Here is a 24,526-nt window from a genome sequence, read left to right as displayed (position 1 = left end):
TGGTCAGCTGCTGGAATCCAACACAAATGTGTCTGCTGCTCTTATGTCCATTGTTACCATGAACCAGCTACCAACATCTTTAGGTATCAGAGATGTGGTGTTCTTCCAGATATTCTCTTAGATTGACTTCTTATGTCAAAACAAGAATAAATGTTCTTTACTAATATCCATAAATGACATATGCTGATTATCGAAATTATATTCATTATTATGTCTGATATTACAGTCCATTCTCCATATGGCAGCCAGGGTTAAACCCCACCAATGTGTGGACAGTGCCGTTAGAATAAAATGAATTTCATTATTTGGGCTGTTAGTGTTGCTCTTTGGGGGCCCTGTAAGATCCTCAAAGGCCCTGCAAGCTCTGTTCTATGCTGTATCTCATCACAGCTGCGGCACAGCCAGCCTCCCTGGCCTGGTATGTCAAGCATAGCCAGCTCGGTGTGCTTTGCAGTTTATCCGCTGTCACCTCTTCTGAGACGGCTTCTCTCATCTCAGCAGACGTCCCTGCAACCCCATCCCTGGTCACTGTCACTTCACCCAGCTTTATTATCAACCCCAAACTATTAAGCTATTTGTATGTATTTGACAGCGTTTCCCATTAATATATGGGTTTGGTAAAAACCGATTTCTCATTTTCTTAACCATTGTGTTTTGGTTTGGATGTGAGGTATCCCCTGAAAGCTCACGTGTGAGACAGTGAAAGAAGGTTTGGAGGAGAAATGATTGGGCTGTGACCTTAATCTAATCAGTGAATTACTCCCTAATGGGATCAACTGAGTGGTAACTGGAGGCAGGTGGGGTGTGGCTAGGAGAGGTGGGAATTAGGGGGCATGGCTATGGGGTATGTATTTTGTATCAGGAAGAGGGCAGTCTCTCTTTCCCTCTCTCTGCTTCCTGATGGTCAAGCTGCTCCTCTCCACTCTACTCTCCCACCATGATGTTCTGCCCCAAAGAGTGGAGCCAGCCTTCTGTGGACTAAGACCTGAAACCGTGAGCCTGCAAATAAACTTTTCCTCCTCTACAATTGTTTTGGTGGATCTTTTAGTCACAGCAGTGAAAAGGCTGACTAAAACACCTTGATATTAAATAGAACCTAGTATGTGTTAGGCAGAGAATAAGCTTTTCTAGGGGAATAAACCCAGATAGAAACAGTCTAATTCAATCAAAGTTTTCTAAAAGAATATCTGTACCCTTTTGGTTTTGCTCATAATTAGGTACTCGAGGCTCATCTCAAGTGATCAGGTGAAATTAATCCGTCCTGATAGTTACACATAACAGTACCAGAAGTGGTTCCTTAGTTCAAGATTTCTGTGGAGGTCCAATGGGTTTGTGGATCATGGCTGAATCCATATTCTATGGTGAAAATTTGGACCAGCTTGTCATGTTGTCACGTATTTATATACAGAAGAGTTCTGGTCTCATCCTCATCGGCTCTTGAACTTCATAACATTTTCTTCCCAAGACATTTATGGTCTTTTTATTAGCACTCATCTCAATTCTTCATTTTTACTCATAAACAGATTCAGTTTATAGATGGAGTGCTCAGTAATTATCAGGCAATTTCTTCGAAGATGTCCAGCAAGATGCGGGCTAGGACTGTGTGATCCTGGTGCTCAGTTTTTCTCATCTGCTTTCTGTGTGTTTCTATCTTCAAATTAACAATGCAGCACTACTATGTCTGCAGTTTTGATCAAGTTTTGTTTCAAGCTTTTCATCTCATTGTCAAAACCTTTGATTTACTTCACAGTCATTGTTGTGTTTTTATCAAAGGTACATGTCTCCTATGTTTGGCCTTTCTGATTTGTCAGGGTTTTGGTTTTTTCTTCCTTCCTTCCATCCTTCCTTCCTTCCTTCCTTCCTTCCTTTTTTCTTTTTCTTTTTCTTTTTTTTTTACTTTTCCCACTAATATTTTAAAAAGTCATCCACTGCCGGGCATGGTGGCTCACACCTATAATCCTAGCGGCTCAGGAAGTTGAGACAGGAGGATCATGAGGTCAAAGCCAGCCTAAGCAACTTAATGAGACCCTGTCTCTAAATAAAATGCAAAATAGGGCTGGGGATGTGCCTCAGTGGTGCCCCTGAGTTCAATCCCTGATACCCCCCAAAAAAGTCATCTACTTAATTGGCATTGTGGAAGTGATTCCACAGAGTATAGGAGTTTAGACTTGAAGACATCTAAAGGCCTCTCCAATGTTCTTTATTTTGATGGTGAGGGGGAAAAAAACATAAAATTAAATTTACCATGTCAGCCATTCTTACATGTGTAGTTTAGTAGTGTTAACTGTATTCACATTGTTGTAGAGCCAATGTGTAGAACTTCCTCATCTTGCAAAACTTAAACTCCATATCCATTAAAAGATAACTCCCCATTTCCATTTGCCTCAGCCATTGAAAACCTTCTACTTTCTGTATCTATGAACTTTGTTTTAGATATCCCATAAGCTGAATCATCAGGTATTTTCTCTTATCTTTAATTAATTTATTTTTATGTGGTGCTGAGGATTGAACCCAGGGCCTCACCTGTGCTAGGTGAGCGCTCTATCACTAAGCCACAACCCCAGCCCAGGCATTTTCTTTTTGTGACTGACTTATTTCACTGAATATAATGTCCTCAAGGTTCATCCATGTTGTAGCATGTATCTGAATTTTCTTTCTCCTTCAGGCTAAATAATATTCCACTGTATGACACATCACATTTTGTTTATTCATTCATCCACCAATGGACATGTAAATTGCTTCCCTCTCGGCTGTTGAGAATATTGCTACAAGTACATACACATACAGACAATTCTTCAAGAGCATGTTTTCAATTGTTTGGGATAAACCATATACTCAGAGGTAGAATTGGTGATTCATATGGTGGTTCTAGTTTTTTTATGTTAATGAAAACAGGCAAACTGCCATACCATTTTCCATAGTTATTGCACCATTTTATAGTCCAACAGGCCACAGGAGTTCTATTTTCTCCACATTCTAGCCAACACTATTTATTTAATTATTTGTTTGTTTTTATTAGTGTCCCTTCTAATTACATTCCCCTGATGAAGAGTGAGGGTGAGCATCGTTTCATGTACTTGTTGCTCATTTATATATCATGTTTGGAGAAATGTGTATTCAAGTCTGTAATTATTGTTCATTCTGTAATTGGATTATCTGTTTGCTATATTGAATTGTAGGCATTCTTTATGTACTCTAGCTACTAACACCTGATCAGTTGGATGATTTGCACATTTTTTTTTCCCATTTTGTACATGGCCTTCTCACTTTGTTGACTGTGTCCTTTGATATACAGAATTCCTAGATATAAAGTTTTAGATGACATAAGAGACTCGGGTCTCCTAGTGAGTCATCTCCAGCTCCATCTGCAGGAGACAAAGGCAGAGGGCTCAGTTTGACCCCAGGGATCCAGGTCAGTCATGGAAGGAGCAACCACAGAACTCCCCATCACTCCCTTTAAGTCTCTGCTTAACTGTCACCATATTATTGAGTTCTCTCTATCTATCTAAACATGAACATATTAATTATAGAACTAAACATGCTGTACCCCACTCGACACTCCCAACTTTCCTTATCACTAAGGGGCATACTGTTTATTTCCTGACATCCTGTCTGTCTCTCTGCTTTAAACTCCAAGAAATGTGATTCCCATCTGTTAACTGCTGCCTCCTCAGAACCTAATATCTTATTCACATTTTTCCTAAACTTCCCCAGGTCCCCAAACTACAAGTCATTCCTTCTTCATGTAAAATAGTGCCTGGCATGCATAGAGCATTCTGGAATTAATGAATGATTAAAAACTTACCATTCCCTGTCTAAAAATTATTTAGAGCCTCTAAAGTTTTAAAGGTTGAGATATTACTACTCCCCAGGAAGAATAAGGGAGTTTCTGTCAGTCCCTCTTCTAGTCGAATTTATCTAATCTTAACATCTAATTGAGAAATAATGGGAATTTTCTGCAGAGATGGAGAAGGATCTGTGTTTTGGAACCTAAAGTTTGGAAGGACTGTGAATTTTTGAGAAAAGAATGAGGCAAGGAAGGGAGCAGGCCAGAAAGTGGGGTACGCAAACCTACTCTCTGCCAGTCGTGAACTAGGCTTATCTTTCCTTTTGATTTCTTAAACAGCAATGGAAACTTGCTTCTCCAGAGGAGGAGCCCTAAAGCATCAATCCCCTCCTTTGTACGGGTGGCTGGGAAGTCAAGGGCAAAGGTAGAGGAATTCACATTTCTCTGTGCTTATCTTCAATAATAAAAAGGGTGAAGACATTCTTCTCTAAGGAAGTTTATAAAAGCCTTGAAGTTCAGCTAGGGAACAAGAAAAGGCAAGATCCCCAGACTTTTGGAAACCTTTGTGTCACCTAACCCTACTGATAGTCAAAAATGTCATAGCTCAAAAATGCTCATTGAGTCCTTATTCACCAATGCCTAAAGGCCCTGGGCAATATCACAGGCACAACTCACTTGAAGACTTTTTCTCTCAAAGACATTTTAGATAATTTGTGAAAGCACACTCAATGACATTTTAAGCTTTTTCTACCTTGAGCATTAAAACTAAATGACTTTGTAGAAAGAAAAGGCGGTTCTGGGGTAGGGTGATAAGAATTGAAATCTAACAGATTTGACCTTAAAAAATAAAATGCATGAGGATGAAAGAAAAGCACAGAAATAGCTGAATTACTTGGGAGAGTTTAAGTATGTTCCCAATTCTTAAAAAATGAATAGACCAGAGTGAATTTTTCTATATATTTATCTATGCTAAGATTTTCATTTTCAAAATGATTTTGTGATTAAATTCAGGCCATGAGTTCTTATTGAGTTCTCATACACAACAATGGAAGGCGTTGGTTTGGGCTTTCATTCAGTAGAGTAAAAATTATCAGACTTAAGTTTAGGGAAAAAAAGAAGAAGAAGAAATAGTAGAAGCAGTTCCTGAAATGGAGGTGAGAGGGTACCAGAGAAAGTCATTTGGACATTCACAAGTATCAGAGTAGCCATGCCAGCATCTTGGAGATATTAAGACAGAATCTAAAGTGTGCACAAGTTCAGAGATAAAAGGTATCTCTTTTATCTCTGACATAAGAGATATGTCTCATGTCGTTTAAGTTATCTTTCTGGGATGTGTCGTGGAGAAGCAGGTGAACCCTGCAACAGAGTCACTGCCAACTATTGCCAGGGTGACACATTGGAAGGGTGACCCATATGAGTATCACCGTAAATGCTTTGCAACTAAAGAGCTTAATAGCAAGTTTCCCTTGGGAGATAAATTCCTATGGTTCCGGGGCTGGGGTTGTGGCTCAGTGGCAGAGCACTTGTCTAGCATATGTGAGGCACAGGTTCAATCCTCAGCATCACATAAAAATAAGCAAAGGCATTGTGTCCATCTACAACTAAAAAATAATAATAATTCCTATGGTTCCTTAAAAAAAACAGTTTTTTCAGGTGTCACTTTTTTTTTTCCTTTAAGCCTGCACACTCAGCCTTCTGAGAGATCGCTGATCAGCTGCTAGAAATTAGACACTCTGCCAAGTCCTGTCAGTCAACAGACTTCAGTCCATCCCTGTCAGTCTTATCCCTCTGATCTCGTGATGGTGACTTGATCTTGTTTTAGAACCACCATATTTCTGATGTAAGGGACCCAGATGATGGGGAGGCTGGCTCTCCCCTTCCTGCCTTATATAGTTCATCTTCTGTAGATCTAACCAGATCTTCAGGCCTAGGAATCTATTAGAAACCCCCCAGAATTTCCTGTACTTCTGTGTATTCCTCTTTTTTCAAAAATCAACAAAAGATGTGGTTTAGAACAGAATATCATTTTCCTTCCAGCTCTTTTCAAGAGATTTGACTGATCTCTTAAACTAAACTGTGCTATAAGGTTCTGGAGTGTTGCTTGGATGGCCTGTGTTCTTCTTAAAAGGACTGATTTTTCTGAGAGAATAGTGGAAAAAAGTATGGTGGGAAAGCCAGGAGCAAAGGGCTAAGCGGCCACAGGAAGAAACCCCACCCGACCCAATATCCTAAGATTGAAGCTTTGCCCCCTGTCAGAAAGGAAGGTGATTTGCCTCCATTATAGAGCTACATTATGATCAGACCCCAGGAGTGGCCCCAGAGGGAAAGACACCCCACCATTCACGCTTTCAAATAAAGTGAGTTACAGAACATACACACATGTACCCCCCCAAAAAATGTGGAAGAAAGCAAAACCAACCTCTTTTCAGTGAGGAGGAAGACATAGCAGAGGGCCTATCACCAATTAGGCATTTATCCTTAATAAATATTTGTAGGTGACTATCCATTAAATTGACCTTCTTTGGTATGCCATATGATAGTATTTCTGTTACTGTGAACAACAATGAAATTTTCAGAAAAAAAAATAATGAATGTGCTGCTTTCGAAAGTGGTGAATATCTAATGGGTCTTCAGATTGATAAGGAGGAAACTATTTATGAAAAGCAGAAACGTAATGACGTGTGTTGCCACCGTTTCTTGTACTCATAACTTAAGCTCATAGAAGGTTACAGCTGGATTTAAGGACATTTTCAGTCCCTCGTCTTAAGGGTGTGGCAAACTGAGGATCAGAATGACTTTCTCCTCTTTCTTCCTTCCCTTCTTTCCTTCCATCTTTCCTTGTTGTCTCTTGCTTTTGTTGATCATTGGATCAGGTTAAGGGAGAAACTATACAAACAATGTTATATATCATGATTCGGGGTCTCTCCCAATGAAATTGTCATCAGTCATCGCTCAGGGGGGAAAAAAGTTTGATTTCTTCATGCAGTTTTGAAACCTAGTTAAGCCTGCGTGGTGGAAATAACTGAGGAAAGCTGTTAGTCTTGGCACTGGAATTGTTACCGTTCTCATAATCTGGTATTGGTCCAAAAAGAGATGAAGAGTTTCCCCCAAAGGAACCAGGTTTTCTGTAGAAACAAGATGACTAACCACATTTGTGATCCTACTAAATTGTTTGGCTTTGACATTAATCTTGACTGGGTCCACATTTATTTCAGGTTCTTTTTAGCTTTCTTTTCAATTTTGTGCCATACTTAGAGTCCCTAATGGTTGTATTTTATTTATTGGTTCCCATTACAAAATCCAGAAGCCAGCACATGGTCCTTTTCATATGAAATTGAAAGTCAGAATGCCTTAAGCATGGGCAGCCTCCTCAGGAAAACATTAGACAGCATCTTGTCAGTGGTTCAGTGAAGAAGAAGGAAGAAAATATATCCACCAGAAGACACTGACTGTGAAAGTTCGCAGAACTAACAGGCTTAAAATTCGGGGCAAAGGGTTTTCTTCTAGGATGGTAATGATTCTTAGGTAGGTGGCTTTTTTTTACTGGTTACCTGAGGAACGACTTCTTCCACAGGTTCATGGAGGAGGGCCTCAGGGAAGTGGGCAGGAAGGCAGCTCTTGCAGGGTGAGTTCTCCAAGGCGACGACCCATCAGGGCTCCCAAAGCCAAGGTTGGGCCCAGTTGGTATGACATAGGTTCTGGGCTTTGGGATTGTTCCAGTGCTTTGAGGTGCTTTGAGTGCTTTGTCATGTCCAGCCAGCCCAGTTGGTATGACATAGGTTCTGGGCTTTGGGATTGTTCCAGTGCTTTGAAGTGCTTTGAGTGCTTTGTCATGTCCAGCCAGCCTGAGAACCATGCCCCTAGATGACAGCCTGCTGAGAAGCTTTCAGGAGTAGCTCTCAGGTCACGGTAAGCACTTAGCTATAGGCAGAGAATTCTGCTACATAAAAACTGTGGATCCTTGGGCAAGTTCCCCACCCTCTCAGCATTTTTCTTCGTCTATAAAACAGGGATAATACACCATGAAGTTGTGGCAATAAGCAAATTTAATCATCTTTTAACTCGATGGTGTTTAAGTGTGGAAAACTCTGCAATCATCTGGCACAAAGTCAGCCAGAATTGAAGCTGGCAGCCTCAGGTGAGCGTGAGGGTGAAGTAGGCAGCGGCTGCCTTCTGCTTCTGGACCTGATGGGGCCAAAGCAGCCAGCAATGTCAAGGAGATAAAATCCCACTTGTTTTATGAAAGAGGGTACAATCTTAATCAGGATCTCAAACCAACACTTGATCAATTCTATAGCCAAATGTGCCATTTCTTCTGCTAATGGTCTTCTGTCACGAGCAGTTGGCCTCCTAAATCTGTCTATGCCTCCTCACTCCCCACTTTGCCAGGGGTGGGAGGGTTTGATCACATTTGTCTTTCAAACTTGGCCCCAGTGTTTCTTCAATTTGCCAGGCACCTAGAGCAAGTGGCTTATTTCCAAGTTGTACACTCCAGATGCAAGGACTGTGCTCAGCAGCAGCGTCTTGACTGATCAGATTGCTGAAAAGCCAAGGAGTGATTATCTAAGTAATATTTAAACCATGAACACTTTCTTATTGAAAAAAAAACATGGCTAGATTTTTAAGTCGTTATGATTTGGATATGAGATGTCCTCCAAAAAGCTTATTGTTAATGAGGAATGCTTAGAGGTGAGATGATTAGATTACAAGAACCCTAACATCATCAGTGAATCAATTCACTTGATGGGTTAATGATCTGAATGGATTACTGGTGGCAACTGCTGCAGGTGGGGCATGGTTAGAAGAAGTAGGTCATTGGGGGCTTGCCCTGGGGGATTAGATCTTGTCATCTTCCTGACTTCTCGCATGTGCACGTTTTCTCTGTTTCATGAGCAGAGCAGCTTTCCTCTGCCAGGAGCACTGTGATGGTCTTCCTTATCTCAGGTCCAGAGCAGTGGACTCAGCTGACCATGAACTGAACCTCTGCAACCATGGGCCCCAAATAAACTTTTCCACTTCTTAAGTTGTTCTGGTCAGGTATTTTGATCACAGCAATGCAGAGCTGACTTAACGGAATGAAAAGTCAACCCTTCCTCTCAAGCCTTTAAATCAGAACATTTGTTTAAGATGGACATTTTCTGACTTTATCAGTGGGAATGGTGGTGAGTGGAGAGAGCAGTCAGAGCATGCCCACCTGCCTTCCCCTCACCTGTCAGGAGAACTGACACGAAGATAGCTTTTCTGTGCTTCAAGATTTTACCCATTTCCTGCTTCTTCCGAGAAGCCTTTGGTACCGGGAAACTCTGCGCTGGAACATGTACCATCTAATTAGTGTGGCGTTCATCATATACTATGTGACAGTCATTTTAGGTGTCATTACAAAAAAATTCAGTGGAAGCTACTTCCTAACTCAGAGCTTATATATTATTTCTCAAAAAAACCCTTATCTATACTTATTCAATTCCAAACTAGGTTGAACTTTTATACCTCATACTTTACTTTCTTATCATCCATCTCAGTTTTTAGTTATTTATTTCCACTCTTTTTCTTTTTCTTTTTGTTTTTAACATAATATCTTTATTTTTATGTGGTGCTGGGAATCGAACCCAGTGCCTCATGTATGCTAGGCGAGCGTGCTACCACTTGAGCCACATCCCCAGCCCCTCCATTCTTTTTCATGGTTGCTGACTGTCTTAATTCCCCTCTAGACTAATACTCCAGCTAAGATCTCAGAGAAGAAAAGAGTTTAAGTAACATTCAGGATTTTAAGGTACCATTTTTTTTAATGATTTAAAAAATCCAAAGATAGTTTGATATTAGTTATCAACTTAATATATGACAGTCATTATAAATATTAGAAATAATTTAAAATTGGTATTCTAATAGCTTCTGGAAAAAAAGTAATGCATTGATATGGTACAACAACATCTTCCAGTAAATCAACACCAAAAGTTTGCAGGGGTTTCCTCCATAAATATTTTTATAATGATTATAGTACATGTATATGTGACCTTTATGGAATATACACAGGTTGAGTTAGATCATCTGGACCATCTACTCCATATGTTTTTCACTTAATCATATGTCTTGGCACATTTTATGTCTACATTCAGTGCCCAATTACCTGGAATATCTTATAGCTCTACTGTATTTATTATTATTATTCATTTGACTAATCAGTGGACATTTAGATCATGTTCTTTTATGTTTAGATTAGGTTTGGATATTATAAAACACACAACTTGGTATACTTTTGCAAGTATATGAGATTCCTAGGCCCAAATACATACATAGTTTCAATTATAATCTATGTGTAATATGCCATCTTAGCTTCATATTTCTTTCTTTCTTTCTTTCTTTTTTTTTTTTTTTGGTTGCTCAAAACATTACAATGCTCTTGACGTATGATATTTCATACATTTGATTCAAGTAGGTTATGAATGCCCATTTTTACCACATGTACAGATTGCAGGATCACATTGGTTACACATACACGTTTATATATACTGCCATACTAGTGTTTGTTGTATTCTGCTGCCTTTCCTATCCCACCTCCCCTCCCCTCCCCTCCTCTCTCATCTTCTAGCTTCATATTTCTTGATCTACAAGATATTTGGGAGATTATTTTAAGCTTTCTGATTAAATAACCAAAGCAAGATAAATAAGTCAAACCTAGAAATAGTACTCAGTAGTAAAATATAAATAAAATTATATACTCAATGTAATCAGTGGAGGAGTAATATTAGAAAAACTATTACATATATGCCATTTAACTGTTGAACTTTTAGGTTAAAAAAATTCATGCTTAGATGGCTTATTACATTATTATTGAAAAATGTGTTTTTAACAAAGTCTAAAGCAGACATTCTCTACTGAGGATGTTGTCATCAGGGCAGAAAGTGTGTAGAATTTGGGTTGCATGTTCAGTATAAACATATTGATGTACAGATACCATGATTCCATATTGTAGGCACTGTGGTGCTATAACATCTCCTAAGTCTAAAGTCATTGCATTGAATGTTGGGTTTATTAATTTGTTTTAATCTGTTCTGGGATCATTGGGTAGTCTTCCTACTCTGAAAACTGTTGAGTCAAAGACCAGTGGCACTTCAAATTTTGTCATCAGAAACATCAGTGGCCTCTCCTAGTTTATAAAGAATTGCTACTGTTGGGTCAGCAGCTGCCATATTTTGACAACCAACAATAGCTCACACTTTTGTTTTTTTCTGATTGTAGGATATAAATTGTGATAACAATGTTCTCATTACCCAATCCTGGAAGTAATTGCACCTTTGGCTAAGTTAGTAGGGTGGATATGGCGGTGGCTGGCACTTCAGAATAAAAGGTCCTTAGGAACCATGTTTGGATTCCAAAATATCCCACATTTAGGTCAAGGACCAGTAAAGAAAGGGTTTCATCAACCATTGGTATTCATGTGGAAATAATTGCAAGTATTGATGATTTATACCCAAGGTGCTTTCTTCTTAGAGCAGAATGCTGGAATTCTTTGAGTTATTACTGATATAGTCTATTTTGGCTTCCACACAGCAATAAAATTGGAAGGCTACAATAAAGTATTATCTAGTCTTACATAGATAAATAAGAAAACCTTATAATCAAGCTTGAGTTTAAGGAAGATTGGTGATATTTCTTACACCTCTTTAAAAAGGACCCCAGTATTACAGCTGCAAAAGAAAATAATGCAAGCTGAAGATTAACTTTATATTTAAGATGAGAACTTACCTCCTAAACTTTCATTGTAAATGTCCCAACATGTTTATGTATGTATCCAAAGAATTTCAGTTACACGCACATACACCCACTTTCAGTATTCTGTGTGTACCACCAATTGTTCATATTGTTTTATTTTTATTTACACACATGCACATGCATATACACATTTTTCTTGTCTTCTGCAATAGGCTGTAGATTGTCTGCCCTACCAGTGAGTACTATAATATCTGATACTTAATCAGTATTGATAAGTAGGTGTTGTTTCAACAAATGACTCATTGTTTTCTCCACCAGTCCTAATGCCAGTTGATTATCTAAGGCTGCTGGATTAGTGCTATATCTCAGCTTCATACTAAAAAGTCCCCTAGGAAAGCCTTATACCTAGTACCATTGTGCTTGTTTATTCAATCTGTCAGTTGTGACAAGGCACCTATTTAAATAGTTTTTTTTTAATTACTAATCTAATACATGTTATTTTAAAGCACTCAAACCGTGCAGAAAGTAAATACCTGTAGTACAAAACAGAAATTTCCCTCCCCAAGATGGGTCTCTCCCCTCCCCCGTGAGGTATCCCAGTGGGTATGCCTCGTACCCACACATGATGAATGGCTAATGATGAGGAAACTGGGCTTCTTCTGGATGAGGAGACCAGAACAGTGGCACCTCAGTGAATCGGGGCTGTGACCTCGCCTTGTCTCCTTATGGCATTGGGCCTGATGTTGCTGAGGGGAGCAGAGACATCCACTGTTCCCCCTCACTGAACCCTCTGCTTCTCCTTTACTGTTATCAAAACTAGACTTTGAGAAGAGAAATGATGTCTTCAAAAATACGAATAAATAAGTGTGTGAGTTTGACCTGAAAGCTAAGAAAAGGCATGTGCTACAGTAGTCATCTGCCCTCAATAAACACAGTGGCCTAATGCTCAGCTTGTCTAAAGCTGTAGGTTTAGAATAATCTTTATTATCCCAAGAGCCTCTCCCTTGAGAAATACTGCAGCAAATGTTCATTTCATATCCTACTGTGAACTTACTAGCTTTCACTTATATTATGCAAAGTTGGTGAATATGACTAGCTTTTGTGGAGAGGTGAGTTGGTATCAAGATAGGAGACTTGGGGCAGAGCCAGCCAGGTGTGGAGCCACCTGCGTAGCCCTGGGCTGAAGGGCTCCCTGATCTGTGCTCTTGCAGGTTCTGGATGTACACTGCGTGGGAAGCATGCTACATGGGCCTCAGGAAACCTCCCAGAGGGGCTGGAGGAGAACACTGGCTGCCAGCTGCTCCTCTGGTGTCTCAGGGGCCAGACCCTGAACTTAGACCATGAGTGTGAGTTTCTTTGTAAAAAGACCAGTGATACAGTCTTCCAGTGAGTGGAAGGCCACTGCCAGGCCAGGCAGGAGCTAAGAGACAGTGTAGATGTGACTGCATCTCATGGTAGCATTGATCCTGTCAACCCACCAGGAGTAAACCCAGCACTGTCAGGGGTGGGGGCATCGTGTGTGTGTGTGTGTGTGTGTGTGTGTTTCTCATAGCAATTAGAACAACATGGACAGTCATGGGACAAATCAAATTCTCTAAATCAGTTTTCTTGACTTTGAGTTACTAATAATAAGCCTTACCCTCTTTTTTTCCTTCCATATTTTTTAACTGATGCATTAGAATTGGGCACAATGGTGGGATCTGTTGTCACATGTTCATACATGCATGCAACATATCAATATAATTTGGCCAATATCTTTCCCCAGTTTTTCCCCTTTTTTCCTGCCTCCCACCTCCTGGTCCCTTTCCCCTATTCTACTGATCTCCTTTTGGTTTTCACGAGATCCTCCTCCCCATTTCTCTCTTCCTTTTTTCTCTGTAGCTTCCATATATAAGAGAAAACATACAATCTTGACTTTCCAAGTCTTATCCTTACCCTCTTAACTTGACAAAATGAGATGAGTGAGGTAAAGGTGATATTTAACATTGAAGGATGGATAAAATAAAACAGTAATAATAATAACAGATAATAATGGAGAGTAAGAATAATAATAACAATAAAAACTCTTTCATTGAACATCTATATATCAGAGGCTTGACACTAAATGCTATTCTTATATTGCATTATAAAGTTCATAGAACCTATCGTTATCCTCACTTCAGATGGGGAAAAAAAAATTTGACTTGCCCAGTCATGAATCTCATAAGTGAACAAGCTATGATTGGAAGCTTAATGTGCACAATGGCTTGGCTTTGCGATTCTGATTGGTAGTGATTTAGAGTGGTTGAGAATTTTAGTGCACCCCCAGACATAGTCAGAGGGCAGAGGTTGATTAGCAATGTCTGCCTTGAGTATAAGTAAGAACTAGGTGGTGGGGCGGTCACAGAACATAAGCTGCATATTTTCCTATTATCACCCTATCTTTCAAGGTAATACAACTCAGGGAGAAAAAATGTCTTCTCACCTTAAAGTATATGTTGGTGATGTATCACAGTGTGATGCTGTTAGAAAAGCCACCTGGTTCCAAAGTCTGCAGTGACTGAGATGTGCCAGGGGCAGAGCTAGTGGCTTCCCACAAATAACAATCATCCCATTGGCCAAGCATCTCCTCCCCTGCTCCCCAGCAGTAGCATTGTCACATCACAACAATGCGCCTTTGCCCGCAGACACATGGGCCCAATGGCTGGCACTGACGGTTTCCCTGAAAAGTGCTACTGTCCTCTGTTCTGAGTCAACCTTATTGTTCAGAGCTTTGGGAATGAGGCTTATATCCAGATATGGGACAATAATATGTGCTATACCCTTGTTGTCAGCATTATTGTGGGTCACTGTGATATTAAAGCCTCCAGTGCTATAATGCTCTGAAGTGACCTCCCTGTACCCTAAACCCTCAAACTGTGAATTCCTATTTGGCCCTCATTCAAATACCACTTCCTCCAAAGTCTTCCATGAGTGCCACTATCAGCCAGAGTTAGCTTATCTAAAATCATGCCAATAAATATTTAATAATCAAAAGGATAATTTGTGTTAATACTTTAGGAATTAGGAATAAACTACAATGACTTATAGACCAGGAAGATGAAAGGAAAGTAACTATTCCAAACGAACTTCTTTGGCTCTTCTCTGATTACCTGCAAAGCACACAGAGTAAGCACACAGAGTAGCAGGAAAGACAGTGGGGGAATGGTTCTGGCTGTGTGGTTTCTAGATATGGTGGGCTGCAACTAGTGGGGAAGGGGATGTTTATAAATTATGCTGATGGAAGGCTGAGACAGGATGATCACGAGTTCAGAGCCACTTAGGTCCTGGTCTGGAAGCAGGAGTTCATTCTAAGTGCACAGGGAAGTCACTGAAGGATTAAACAAGATTAACAATTGTAAAACGACTAATTTTTTATATTGAAAAGAGTAACATCATCTAATGAAGACTTTATGCCTTTAGAGAAGAGACTTCCCTATTTAGTGAGGCAGCCACTTAATTCCACAGGCATTCATTCATTTCCCAAGTGATTTCTAGTAGGGAATGCTGCTTTCTGGGGCAGAAGTAGGATAACCAGACCCAGCTCCCTCTGGGGCTGAGTGGTCTCCTTTGAGTACTGGGTGTTGTTTCAGACACTGGGAACATAATGCTTAAGGGGTTCACTCCACCATAGAATCTGTTTTTTCCAGTTGCCAAATCTTTCATGCTTCAGGTTGCATTATTGAGTCAACACACTCCAGAGCTCTCCTGTTTCCTTAGCAGGTTCTTAATCTAGAAGAAAAAGCAATACAAGGGGGGGTTCATTTCCTCCATATTTTCAACCGTCTTTCCCTCTTTCAACAATCTTGGTGGAGCACCTTTGCCCACGTGGAGGCAAGCATACTGAAGAACAGTGTGTGAAGCGGTATTGGTACGTGGTTCTGGGGAGCTCAGAGGTGAATCCTCACCTGTGCCTGGGGTGCGCTTCCAGGAAGTGGAGCTGAGCCTTGGAGGAGGCTCCTTCCAGTTTCTCTGAGAATGAGGCTCAGAGAGTGGTTTAAAGAAGCCAGTCCAGGGCTAGGGATATAGCTCAGTAGGTAGAATGCTTGCCTCGCATGCACAAAGCCCTGGGTTCAATCCCCAGCACCACAAAAAAAAAACAAAACAAGAAGCCAGTCCAGACATAGAAAAAGAGTTGTCTTAAAGAGATTAACAGATCTTTAAGACGGAGAGCCATTGGGGCTTGAAAAATGATTGGAAACAGGACAGAAATGAATAATTCTGATTTTGCAGCTATTCCCCCTCTTCCCCAAGGAATAGTTCTCAAACTGAAACACCAAGGTCACAGCTGTTCTTCATGATACCCTTCTTTGAACCATCCCCTTTTCTGTCACCTCACTGAACACTGATGAAGGGTGGTATCATGTGCATGGTCTTCAGAATAAAGCACTGAGAATTGTGTTAGATCGGGTTTACAGAACATGTAAAGATGCTTCTCGGTAAATGCAAATCATGATTCTCCTAAGCCTGTTTCCTGTCAGCAGCCACCCAGTCTTCTAAGGATGGTTAACATCAGAGATGAAGTTAACTTTTTCCTGACTCTTGTTTCTTTTCTCTTTTTGTTATGAAGTATATTCGGTGCTCTTCGAACTGGTGCTTACATGGTGTACATTTTGATGACCAAAGGCCTGAAGCAGTCAGTTTGTGACCAGAGCTTTTACAATGGACCCGTCAGCAAATTCTGGGCTTATGCATTTGTGCTAAGCAAAGCACCCGAACTAGGTGAGTGTCCTCCCTCCTTCCATTTTTCTCCCCCATCTTTGTAGCTACATGTCCATGTATTTATTTATTTATTTTTTAATGAACAAAGAAATTAATGGCTTGAAAGTCTTGTTTTGTTGGTTGCAGGAAAGTTATAATGAACGAATTTGAGGTTTTGAAGGATCTGCACTTTCTCTGTCTCCTCCAGCCTTTTAAATAATTGTACCTCAAGTATATAAATGGCAAGATGGTTTATGTAGAACATGCCAATTTCCAGGCACTACTAAAAATACATTTCCGGGGGCTTATAAAATATACACAGCCCCCTCTCTAAGGTCCATCAACAGTTGAGCTAATATTAGATTGAGGGGAAAAGGGCAGCTCAGCTGTTTCCAAGCCCCATATTGAAGCATACTTTGATCTCTTGAGTTAGGATTCAGATTAGGAAAATAAGCTTTTCGTTTGGGTGTCCTCCTATTCTCATTAACAAATGCTAATTGTTGGTCTCTGTTGCTGTTTGATTTCAATCATCTGTGAGACAGGCCCTGGGAAAGGAAAAGGTAGTTCCCCTTCTAGACGTCAATACTGGCTATATGTGTACATTTCTAGAGTTTTTACCTTCAAATCTTTAATGGTCTTGAAGGGAAGGTTGGCACTATTTGGCAGAAACACTGAAAGATGAAGAGGTAAGGATTTGACATGAGCTCACTTCTTCAGGAAATGTCATTGTTGCCTGAGAAAGGAAGCTGCTGCTGACAATAAGCTCTAAGTATTTTGGTTTCTGTTTTCTTAACCTGCAGTTAAGAATTGTATCATTTAATTCAGATATTTTAACTCTGGCATTAAAAAGTGCTTGTATTTAGTTGAAAAGATATTTATTGTTCCCTCTCCTATTTCCCTTAAAAAGGGGGTTAGAGATGATTTTATTACAAGACTCCTATAGTGTCAGTTACCAGCAGCCTTCTGTAAGGTGCCTCTGTTTCATACCCCTGGGTATGAATTCTCTCTGATATTTGTCACTGTGTGCTAAAAACCTGCTGCCTACAAGTACCTTGCAATTGGTTTGACAATTCCAGGTCAGGACAAGCAGCAGCAGAAAAGTTTTCTAAAACCTTTTTTAAGAGGGGCAGCAGTGCAAAGATAGGTCTTCCACATGGTCCCAGATAACTAGAAAACTGGAGAAAAATGCATTAAGTGGATTCATCTATTTAATAAGTTTATACTAAGCACCAACCATGTACCAGGTATTTAATAGGGGCTAGAATAGAATGGCTACTTTGTCTAAAAAGAATTTTACAATATAAAGTTTATGGATCGGGCCCCAGGAAGCTGGGCCCCAGGAAGCTATTTTTTCATACTTGTGTTGATTTCATTAGGTACAAAGTCTGGAAATCTATTTTTAGGAATTTTTAGATTGTGAGAATATTTTAATTTTGTTTTTTTTTTCATTTGTGGATAAAAGATCATTTTGTTAGATATATTTCTTTCATAGTGATTCTTTTTTTATTTAGGTTCATAAGATTTCTGAATCAGCACTTATTTTCAAAACTGGGGTTGGTCTGAGACTGGAAGCAGGTATTCTTTACTCTTGGAGCATGATTTTTTTTTCCTTTAAAATAAATCAAGTTCTACATAATTGAGAATTATTCAAGTTGAGAAAATCATGTTCCCTTGACTTTTCTTTTATGCTCTATAATAAGTATCCTTAAATAAGGATAAATAAATAAAAACTATCCCCATTGTTAAATCAGAAGTGGTATCTTATTACTAACCCTTAACCCATCGTGTGCCATCATTCCAGAGATGGAACACGTATAAAAATTTTAATTGAATAACAAATTTTAACCTTTTTTAATGTAACTCTGTTATTGAAATATTTACAGAATTACAAACTTGGAACTTAGGGGTTAAGCTGCAGTTTGCAAAGAAGCAATCTCAGTCTTTTGTTCTAGAGAAGCCTGTGTGTGTGTGTGTGTGTGTGTGTGTAGTGCTGGGGATTGAACCCAGGGCCTTGTGCATGGGAGTCAAGCACTCTACCAACTGAGCTATATCCCCAGCCCAAGAAAAGTCTGCAAGGATCCCTTGTCTGTTCTGAGTTGTGTCCAGTTGTATCTGAGGGGCTTGAGAATAAAAGTAGTCCCTTCTGCTTTTTTAAGGAATATTTTATTGAAGAGCCACCTCAAGCTGTTTATATTCGTCAGTTTTCTTTGAACACATGATTAGACCTCTGCTCTGTGCCCTCCTAACTCTATTCCAGATGAAAAGTGAAGTTCTAGAATAGTGGATGGAGCTGGAGTTCTTGGGGGAGAGCTGCTATGGCAGCACTCAGGTGTCTGTGCTCTGTGTTGCTTTGACCTGATGATGCTAATTCATCCAAATTAGTGTAGTGAATTTAGTGTAGACCCGAATGTTCCACTCCCCTCTGCCACCTAGCAGTCTTCCTCTTGCATCTGGATGGAGGCAGACTCAAGTCCTTGGCTTGACAGGCTTGGCGTGGTGTGTTGCTGGCATGCAGCTCTTTTCCCTGGAGAGGCACATCGCCACAGTCATTTGTGGTAATAGTTTGTAGATTATCCAATAAGCCATCCCTTCCCAGCTAAAATACAGGATTCAAGTGTTGACATTGGAAAAAAAGGTAATCTTCACATGGTCTCTTTGAAGCTAGTTAAGCTACCTAAAATCTCAAGACAGTTCCAGATTTTTTATAGTGATGTTTTCATGCTCTGAAGACCTTTTTCAATTATATTATCTTTCAAATATTCTAGAGCTTGTTTGACAGTGGTCTTGCAAAAGTGAAAGGCTAAGTCAAAAACGAACCTACCTAAAAATCAGCACCAGTGCTGCAGGGCAGCCAACCACTGGCCCTTATTGAGAGCATATTCTTTGTTACCATTTGATTAAGAAAGATCTATTTGAATGATTTATTTATAATTTGGATTATTTATTTATAACTTTGCTTATTTTTCAGTCCCAAGTTTTGCCTTTTCAGTATTCCAAGATTGTGTCCTCCTGTATGAATATTGGAAGGAAAGGAAAGAACAGTTCTCCCATATACAACAATGAAACTGTGTTTCTCCCCCAAATCCACATGCCTGCAGTTTTCACTAAACTTTTTTTATAATTGCAGTAAAATATACATAATATTCACATTGTTGTACAACCATCACACCATCCATCTCCAAAACTTTTGCATCTCCGCAGCCAAAACTCCACACGCATTTAACACTGACTGCCCCTTTCACTAAACTTTTAGTTAACAGCAAGGATTCTGTTCAGCAGAAAACAGTAAGCTGGTTTCAATGAATTTAGAGGGTTACATTCTACTAGAACAAGTGAGAGAAAGAGAGCCATCACCCTGCTTTTGTATGCCAAATCTTTAGTGCCTCCTGTTTGAATTATATTAAAACCTGCTGAGATTTGCTTTTGTTAAAACTTGGAAACATCTGCTGTAAGTCTGGGTCCTTGCTCAGTTGAGCTTGTCATTGTTTTTGAACCTCTGACTCAGCAGCACTCCAGCTAATTCTGCGAAGAGAAAATCAGCCGTCTGTAACAAGCCACATGCAGGGTATGGTCTCTGTTTCCCTTGGTGGCTGCGTGTATTCTGGGGATTTTCTAAATGATAAAGGACTTCTCCATAGATTCATGGATATCTGCGCTTACCAGGTGCACAGGCAGAAGGTATAGTTCAGGGGGTGGACATTTAGGTAAAAAAAAACATCAAGCTATGCCTGCAGGTTATCTCTTAACTCAAAATAGCTGGACCAAAAGGTAGATCATGATTAAGAGGACATGAACCAGGAAGTAGCTAAAATAGGTGACATGACTGAAACCCTCAAGAGTCCAAAGTCTTGTTGCTTGTACTTGGCCAAAATGCATTCCACAATGCCAGCTGGACATGTGGCCAAGAAAGAATGGTTGGCCAACATCAAATATACAGTCCCTAGGAGAGTTTACATTTCTGGGTCCCTCTATAACTCTGGCAAGCCTGTAAATGCCACAGTTTGGCATGCCTCTGGCTCATGACAAATTAAATGTGATGTTATTTGATTTCTCTAGAGGAAATATATTCTGTACCTGCCCCAGTACCTGGCTGGTACATGTAAGTGGCAATGTCAATGACCTTGAAGGGTCTGGGTTGGCCCTTCTGGAACCCCCTACCAGTTTCCCTTCATACTAGGGAAACCGCAGTTCTCTGCATCTATGGTCTTAAGAAGTAACCCTAGTTTGACTTTGGAGTAGTGCTGCTGAGCAGTTTCAGAGCCATCATGGGGAGATAGTCATCTTAATTACTCCGTCTATCATCCTCCTATACATGTTGTTCTGGAAGAAATTCTTTGAGTGAATTCAAAGTCATTTTGTCTTCAAGATTTTATGATAACATCTTTGACTCCAACCCCCCTCTCCAAAGTACCTAGCAACACCTAGTATGTCTCAGACCAAGCCTGAGACAACCCCAACTCCACCCCTGTGGTCAGGAAAAACAAAGCCTCAACCCTAGAATTGCAGTTTCCAGTTTGCATTCCACATTGGTTCATTCGAATATGGTCTTTAGACATCAAGAATTAGGATGAAATTCATGTTATTTTGTGGCATATACTTTTATTATAGTGTGTTTAGAGATTATGTTGGATATATATTTTAGTTAATGCTAAGAGACTTGGGGGAAAAACACCTTCTCAATATGAATGACTAAAATTTGTTTTTAACATACAGTTCCTTGGACTTCTGTCTTCTTTCCACTGTGAAGAAAAGTCGGCTGGGATTATTGTATCTGCATTACAGTCTACAGTGGAAAGATAGGCACAGAACAGTAATTACACAGAAGTATAAGTCTTTGACAGGCGTGCCAGAATAGCACAGTTAAACACCAGGAAGTAGACCCCAGGTCTCCGGACCCCAGTTTCAGCCCTTAAATATACACATGAGAGTGACCATCACCATCTGTCATTATCATTGTCTGACATTTATAGACATAATAAAAATGAGAGAGAGGATTTCATTGGAAATTTTAAACAGGTTCAGAAATGTAGCAACTGGAGACTTTGCTTTTCTTTTCTAAACATAGTAATAACAAATAATAATTCGGCAGAGAAAAAAATACACTAATATCCCTGATGCGTGGAATGGGGCACCACCTGTATTCCAGCCACAGCCATCAGAACCTCAAAAGTCTTCCCAAGCCCAGTTTTCTTACCTTGCCTAATGCCAAGCATTTTAGGCCATCATAAAGTATGGAAGGCATAAGTATGAGTCCCCTTTGTGCTTACTAAATTTTTAGACTAAGGACATTCTAATTCTTGTTATACAAAGAGAAGTTACTCTGGGTTCACCAGAGACCCTGAAGGATGCTGGTGTTCCCCATATCTGATAACCACAGAGATGAGAAAGAAAAGAAACGTTTACCTGCATACATCTGCTTCTGACTCACATGTCAAAGTCTTATCCCTTTTTATCTTACTTATTAATGGAATTGGGTGAATTGTTACTAGGCTTGCTTTTTATCCATTTTCTCATAAATGTTCTATATTCTCTATTTTTCAGAATCATTGCAGATACAGAGCATCTACCAACCTGAGCATAATTCTAGCATAATTTCTTACTTCAGAAACAGTGGTCTGTTTCTTCACAGTGATGTAATAAGAAAAAATTTTGGTGGATCCTGCAGAGCTTTCTTTATAGTTAATTCCATACAATGAACTCTTATTTTCAGTTTTTCCTCACTTGATTCCTTGGTGTCAAGCATTCCCTTTGCCCACATCAGTGCACGTGTATAGAGGATGATTTTTGTTGCCCTTTTCTTTCATCTTTGCCTTTTATTTAAATTTTGCTTTTCTTACATATTGCAAGGGTTGGACATTATACAGAGAGCTCACAAAAATGGGTGTTTAAAGGGTATCTTTTGTCATGGATCAAAGAAAAAAGTATGGTTTTACAACTCTGGAGAGGACTAAGAATATTTTGCTGGGCACTTGCATTGCATTCCAGCCTATTTCTCTTGATTGGCAGGTCACCAGTCCCCTCTGGGTGATATATCCTAAGATGAATGGTTCACTGAGAATCAGACAGCCTAGATGATAATGTCCATTCTAGATCAAAAATTAGTAGGACTTTGTGTAAAATACCTTGAAAGTAACATCTGTTGATTACTTACCATGTATGAAGAAGGTATATTGACTATCTTGTTTAATCCTCAGATAATTCCAAACTGCTGTTACTAATTATCCCATTTTGGAGATGAGGAAACTAGAAAATAATGAGAATAAGTAACTTGCCCAACGTCAAAGAGGTAGCAAATACCAGCTCATGGTTATAATCCAGTTCATCTAATTCTCCAGTCCTAGCTCAAGATATCTGTCCTCTAACAAAACTCTGGATTATCATTGTGTGTGTGGTCAAGAGCTTATGTATATTTTTCCCTCCTTTATCTTCCAGGAGACACAATATTCATCATTCTGAGGAAGCAGAAGCTGATCTTCCTGCACTGGTACCACCACATCACTGTGCTCCTGTACTCTTGGTACTCCTACAAAGACATGATTGCCGGGGGTGGTTGGTTCATGACTATGAACTATGGCGTGCACGCCGTGATGTACTCTTACTATGCCTTGCGGGCCGCGGGTTTCCGAGTCTCCCGGAAGTTTGCCATGTTCATCACCTTGTCCCAGATCACTCAGATGCTGATGGGCTGTGTCATTAACTACCTGGTCTTCTACTGGATGCAGCAAGACCAGTGTCACTCTCACTTTCAGAACATCTTCTGGTCCTCACTCATGTACCTCAGCTACCTTGTGCTCTTCTGCCATTTCTTCTTTGAGGCCTACATTGGCAAAATGAAGAAAACAACGAAGGCTGAATAGTGTTGGAACTGAGGAGAAAGCCATAGCTCAGGGTCATCAAGAAAAATAATAAGACAAAAGAAAATGGCACAAGGAATCACATGGTGCAGCTAAAACAAAACAGACGAGCAGACACAAAACCCGAGGCAGCTTAGGGATAATTAGGTTGACTTAACCCAGTAAGTTTATGATCCTTTTTTGGGTGAGGACTCACTGAGTGCACCTCCATCTCAAAGCACTGCTGCTGGAAGACCCCAATCCCTCTTATCTGTCTACTCTAGGACAAATGAGAACAACAGTGAGCCAGAGGCAGAGAGAGACTAACAGAAAGCAAGCAAAGCAAAGGCTATTAACACTATATGAAAAAAAAAAGTATTTACTAAGTGTTATCTTTCTCTAAGGATGAGAGAATTTTACTTTAAAAACTGTGCGAGCATACACACACACACACACACACACACACCACACAATCCTTTCTGATCTTTTTTGACATGAAACTGGAGCCAGTAGAAAAGATGAAAATGGAAGAGAGACAGGGTTTATATCTAGGACAATAATGCTTTTGCAGAAACTCAAGCCTTTTTAAGAAAGGTTAGCTTGTTGTAGCCCCCATGAAAAAAAGATGTCTTAATCATTTTTTAGTTCAACTCAAGACATAGATAGATATTTTTCCCTTCACTTCCCAGCCGCAGGCTAGTGAGTTTGCCAAAAACAAAACAGGGCACAGTACTTTTCCAAGGTTCTTTCTGGGAGAATGGAAGTAATGCAACCCAGGTCCCAAAGGGGCAGCTCTCTGTACCAGAATATTTCTAATATAATATTTCTACTCTTAGATGAGATATGAAACATTTGTTTAGTTGTCCCAGGCATTTGAACAGAACAGTAAATGCAGACTCAAAAAAACAAACAAACAAATTAAAAAAAAATACTCAACCAGATGGCTTGAAAGTGCATCCTGCACTGTATGTGGAAGGGCTGAGCCCAGCATCAGTGGAGCTGGGGAAGGGGAAAAGGCATGAGCTAAAGAGCCCTCAGTAGCCAGACATTAGGATGCTCCTCCCTGTTGGCCTTCACACATAGTCCTCACTTTCCAAATGAATCCCTGGGCGATGGTCCATGTTTTCTACATTTTTGTGAATTTACAAAGAAATCTGCAGAGTCTCTGCCTGATTTGGGGTGAGCGCTATGTTTCCACCTGGTCCACATTAGCTCCCCAAGCCATGCAGAGGTGTTCTAAGTGCCCTCTGCTGGCCAAGTGGAGATAATTAACAAACACACCATGACAAGTTTGGCTGGAAATAGTTGATAGCAAAAGGCCCCCATAGAAGAATCCTTTCAATTTCAAATGATATTAAACAACTCGTCGTAGGTTTGGCCAAATCAGAAGACATCCTTCCTGCTTCAAGTCAGCTTCAGAAATTTTTTAAAAGGGACTTTTGCTCTGGAACTCAGAAAATCAATTTATTAAGAGCCA

The 24,526-nt window shown here is 39.9% G+C and overlaps 1 protein-coding gene across 3 annotated transcripts in view; it reads left to right on the top strand.

Annotated features, from left to right (window-relative positions):
- Positions 1–23,968, top strand: part of Elovl6 (ELOVL fatty acid elongase 6) — a 117,841-nt gene extending 93,873 nt beyond the window's left edge. For all 3 annotated transcript variants that reach the window (XM_048813736.1, XM_048813735.1, XM_048813734.1), the window contains 2 exons: positions 16,086–16,237; positions 22,649–23,968. In XM_048813736.1, the coding sequence (XP_048669693.1) occupies positions 16,086–16,237; positions 22,649–23,073 (577 nt within the window). In that variant the 3' untranslated portion in view covers positions 23,074–23,968. The remainder of the gene's footprint in view (positions 1–16,085; positions 16,238–22,648) is intronic.
- Positions 23,969–24,526: the final 558 nt, after the last annotated feature.

Source organism: Marmota marmota, unplaced genomic scaffold, assembly GCF_001458135.2.
Source record: "Marmota marmota marmota unplaced genomic scaffold, marMar, whole genome shotgun sequence".
NCBI classification, from domain to species: Eukaryota; Metazoa; Chordata; class Mammalia; order Rodentia; family Sciuridae; genus Marmota; species Marmota marmota.
This window is presented reverse-complemented; position numbering and strand designations above follow the sequence as displayed.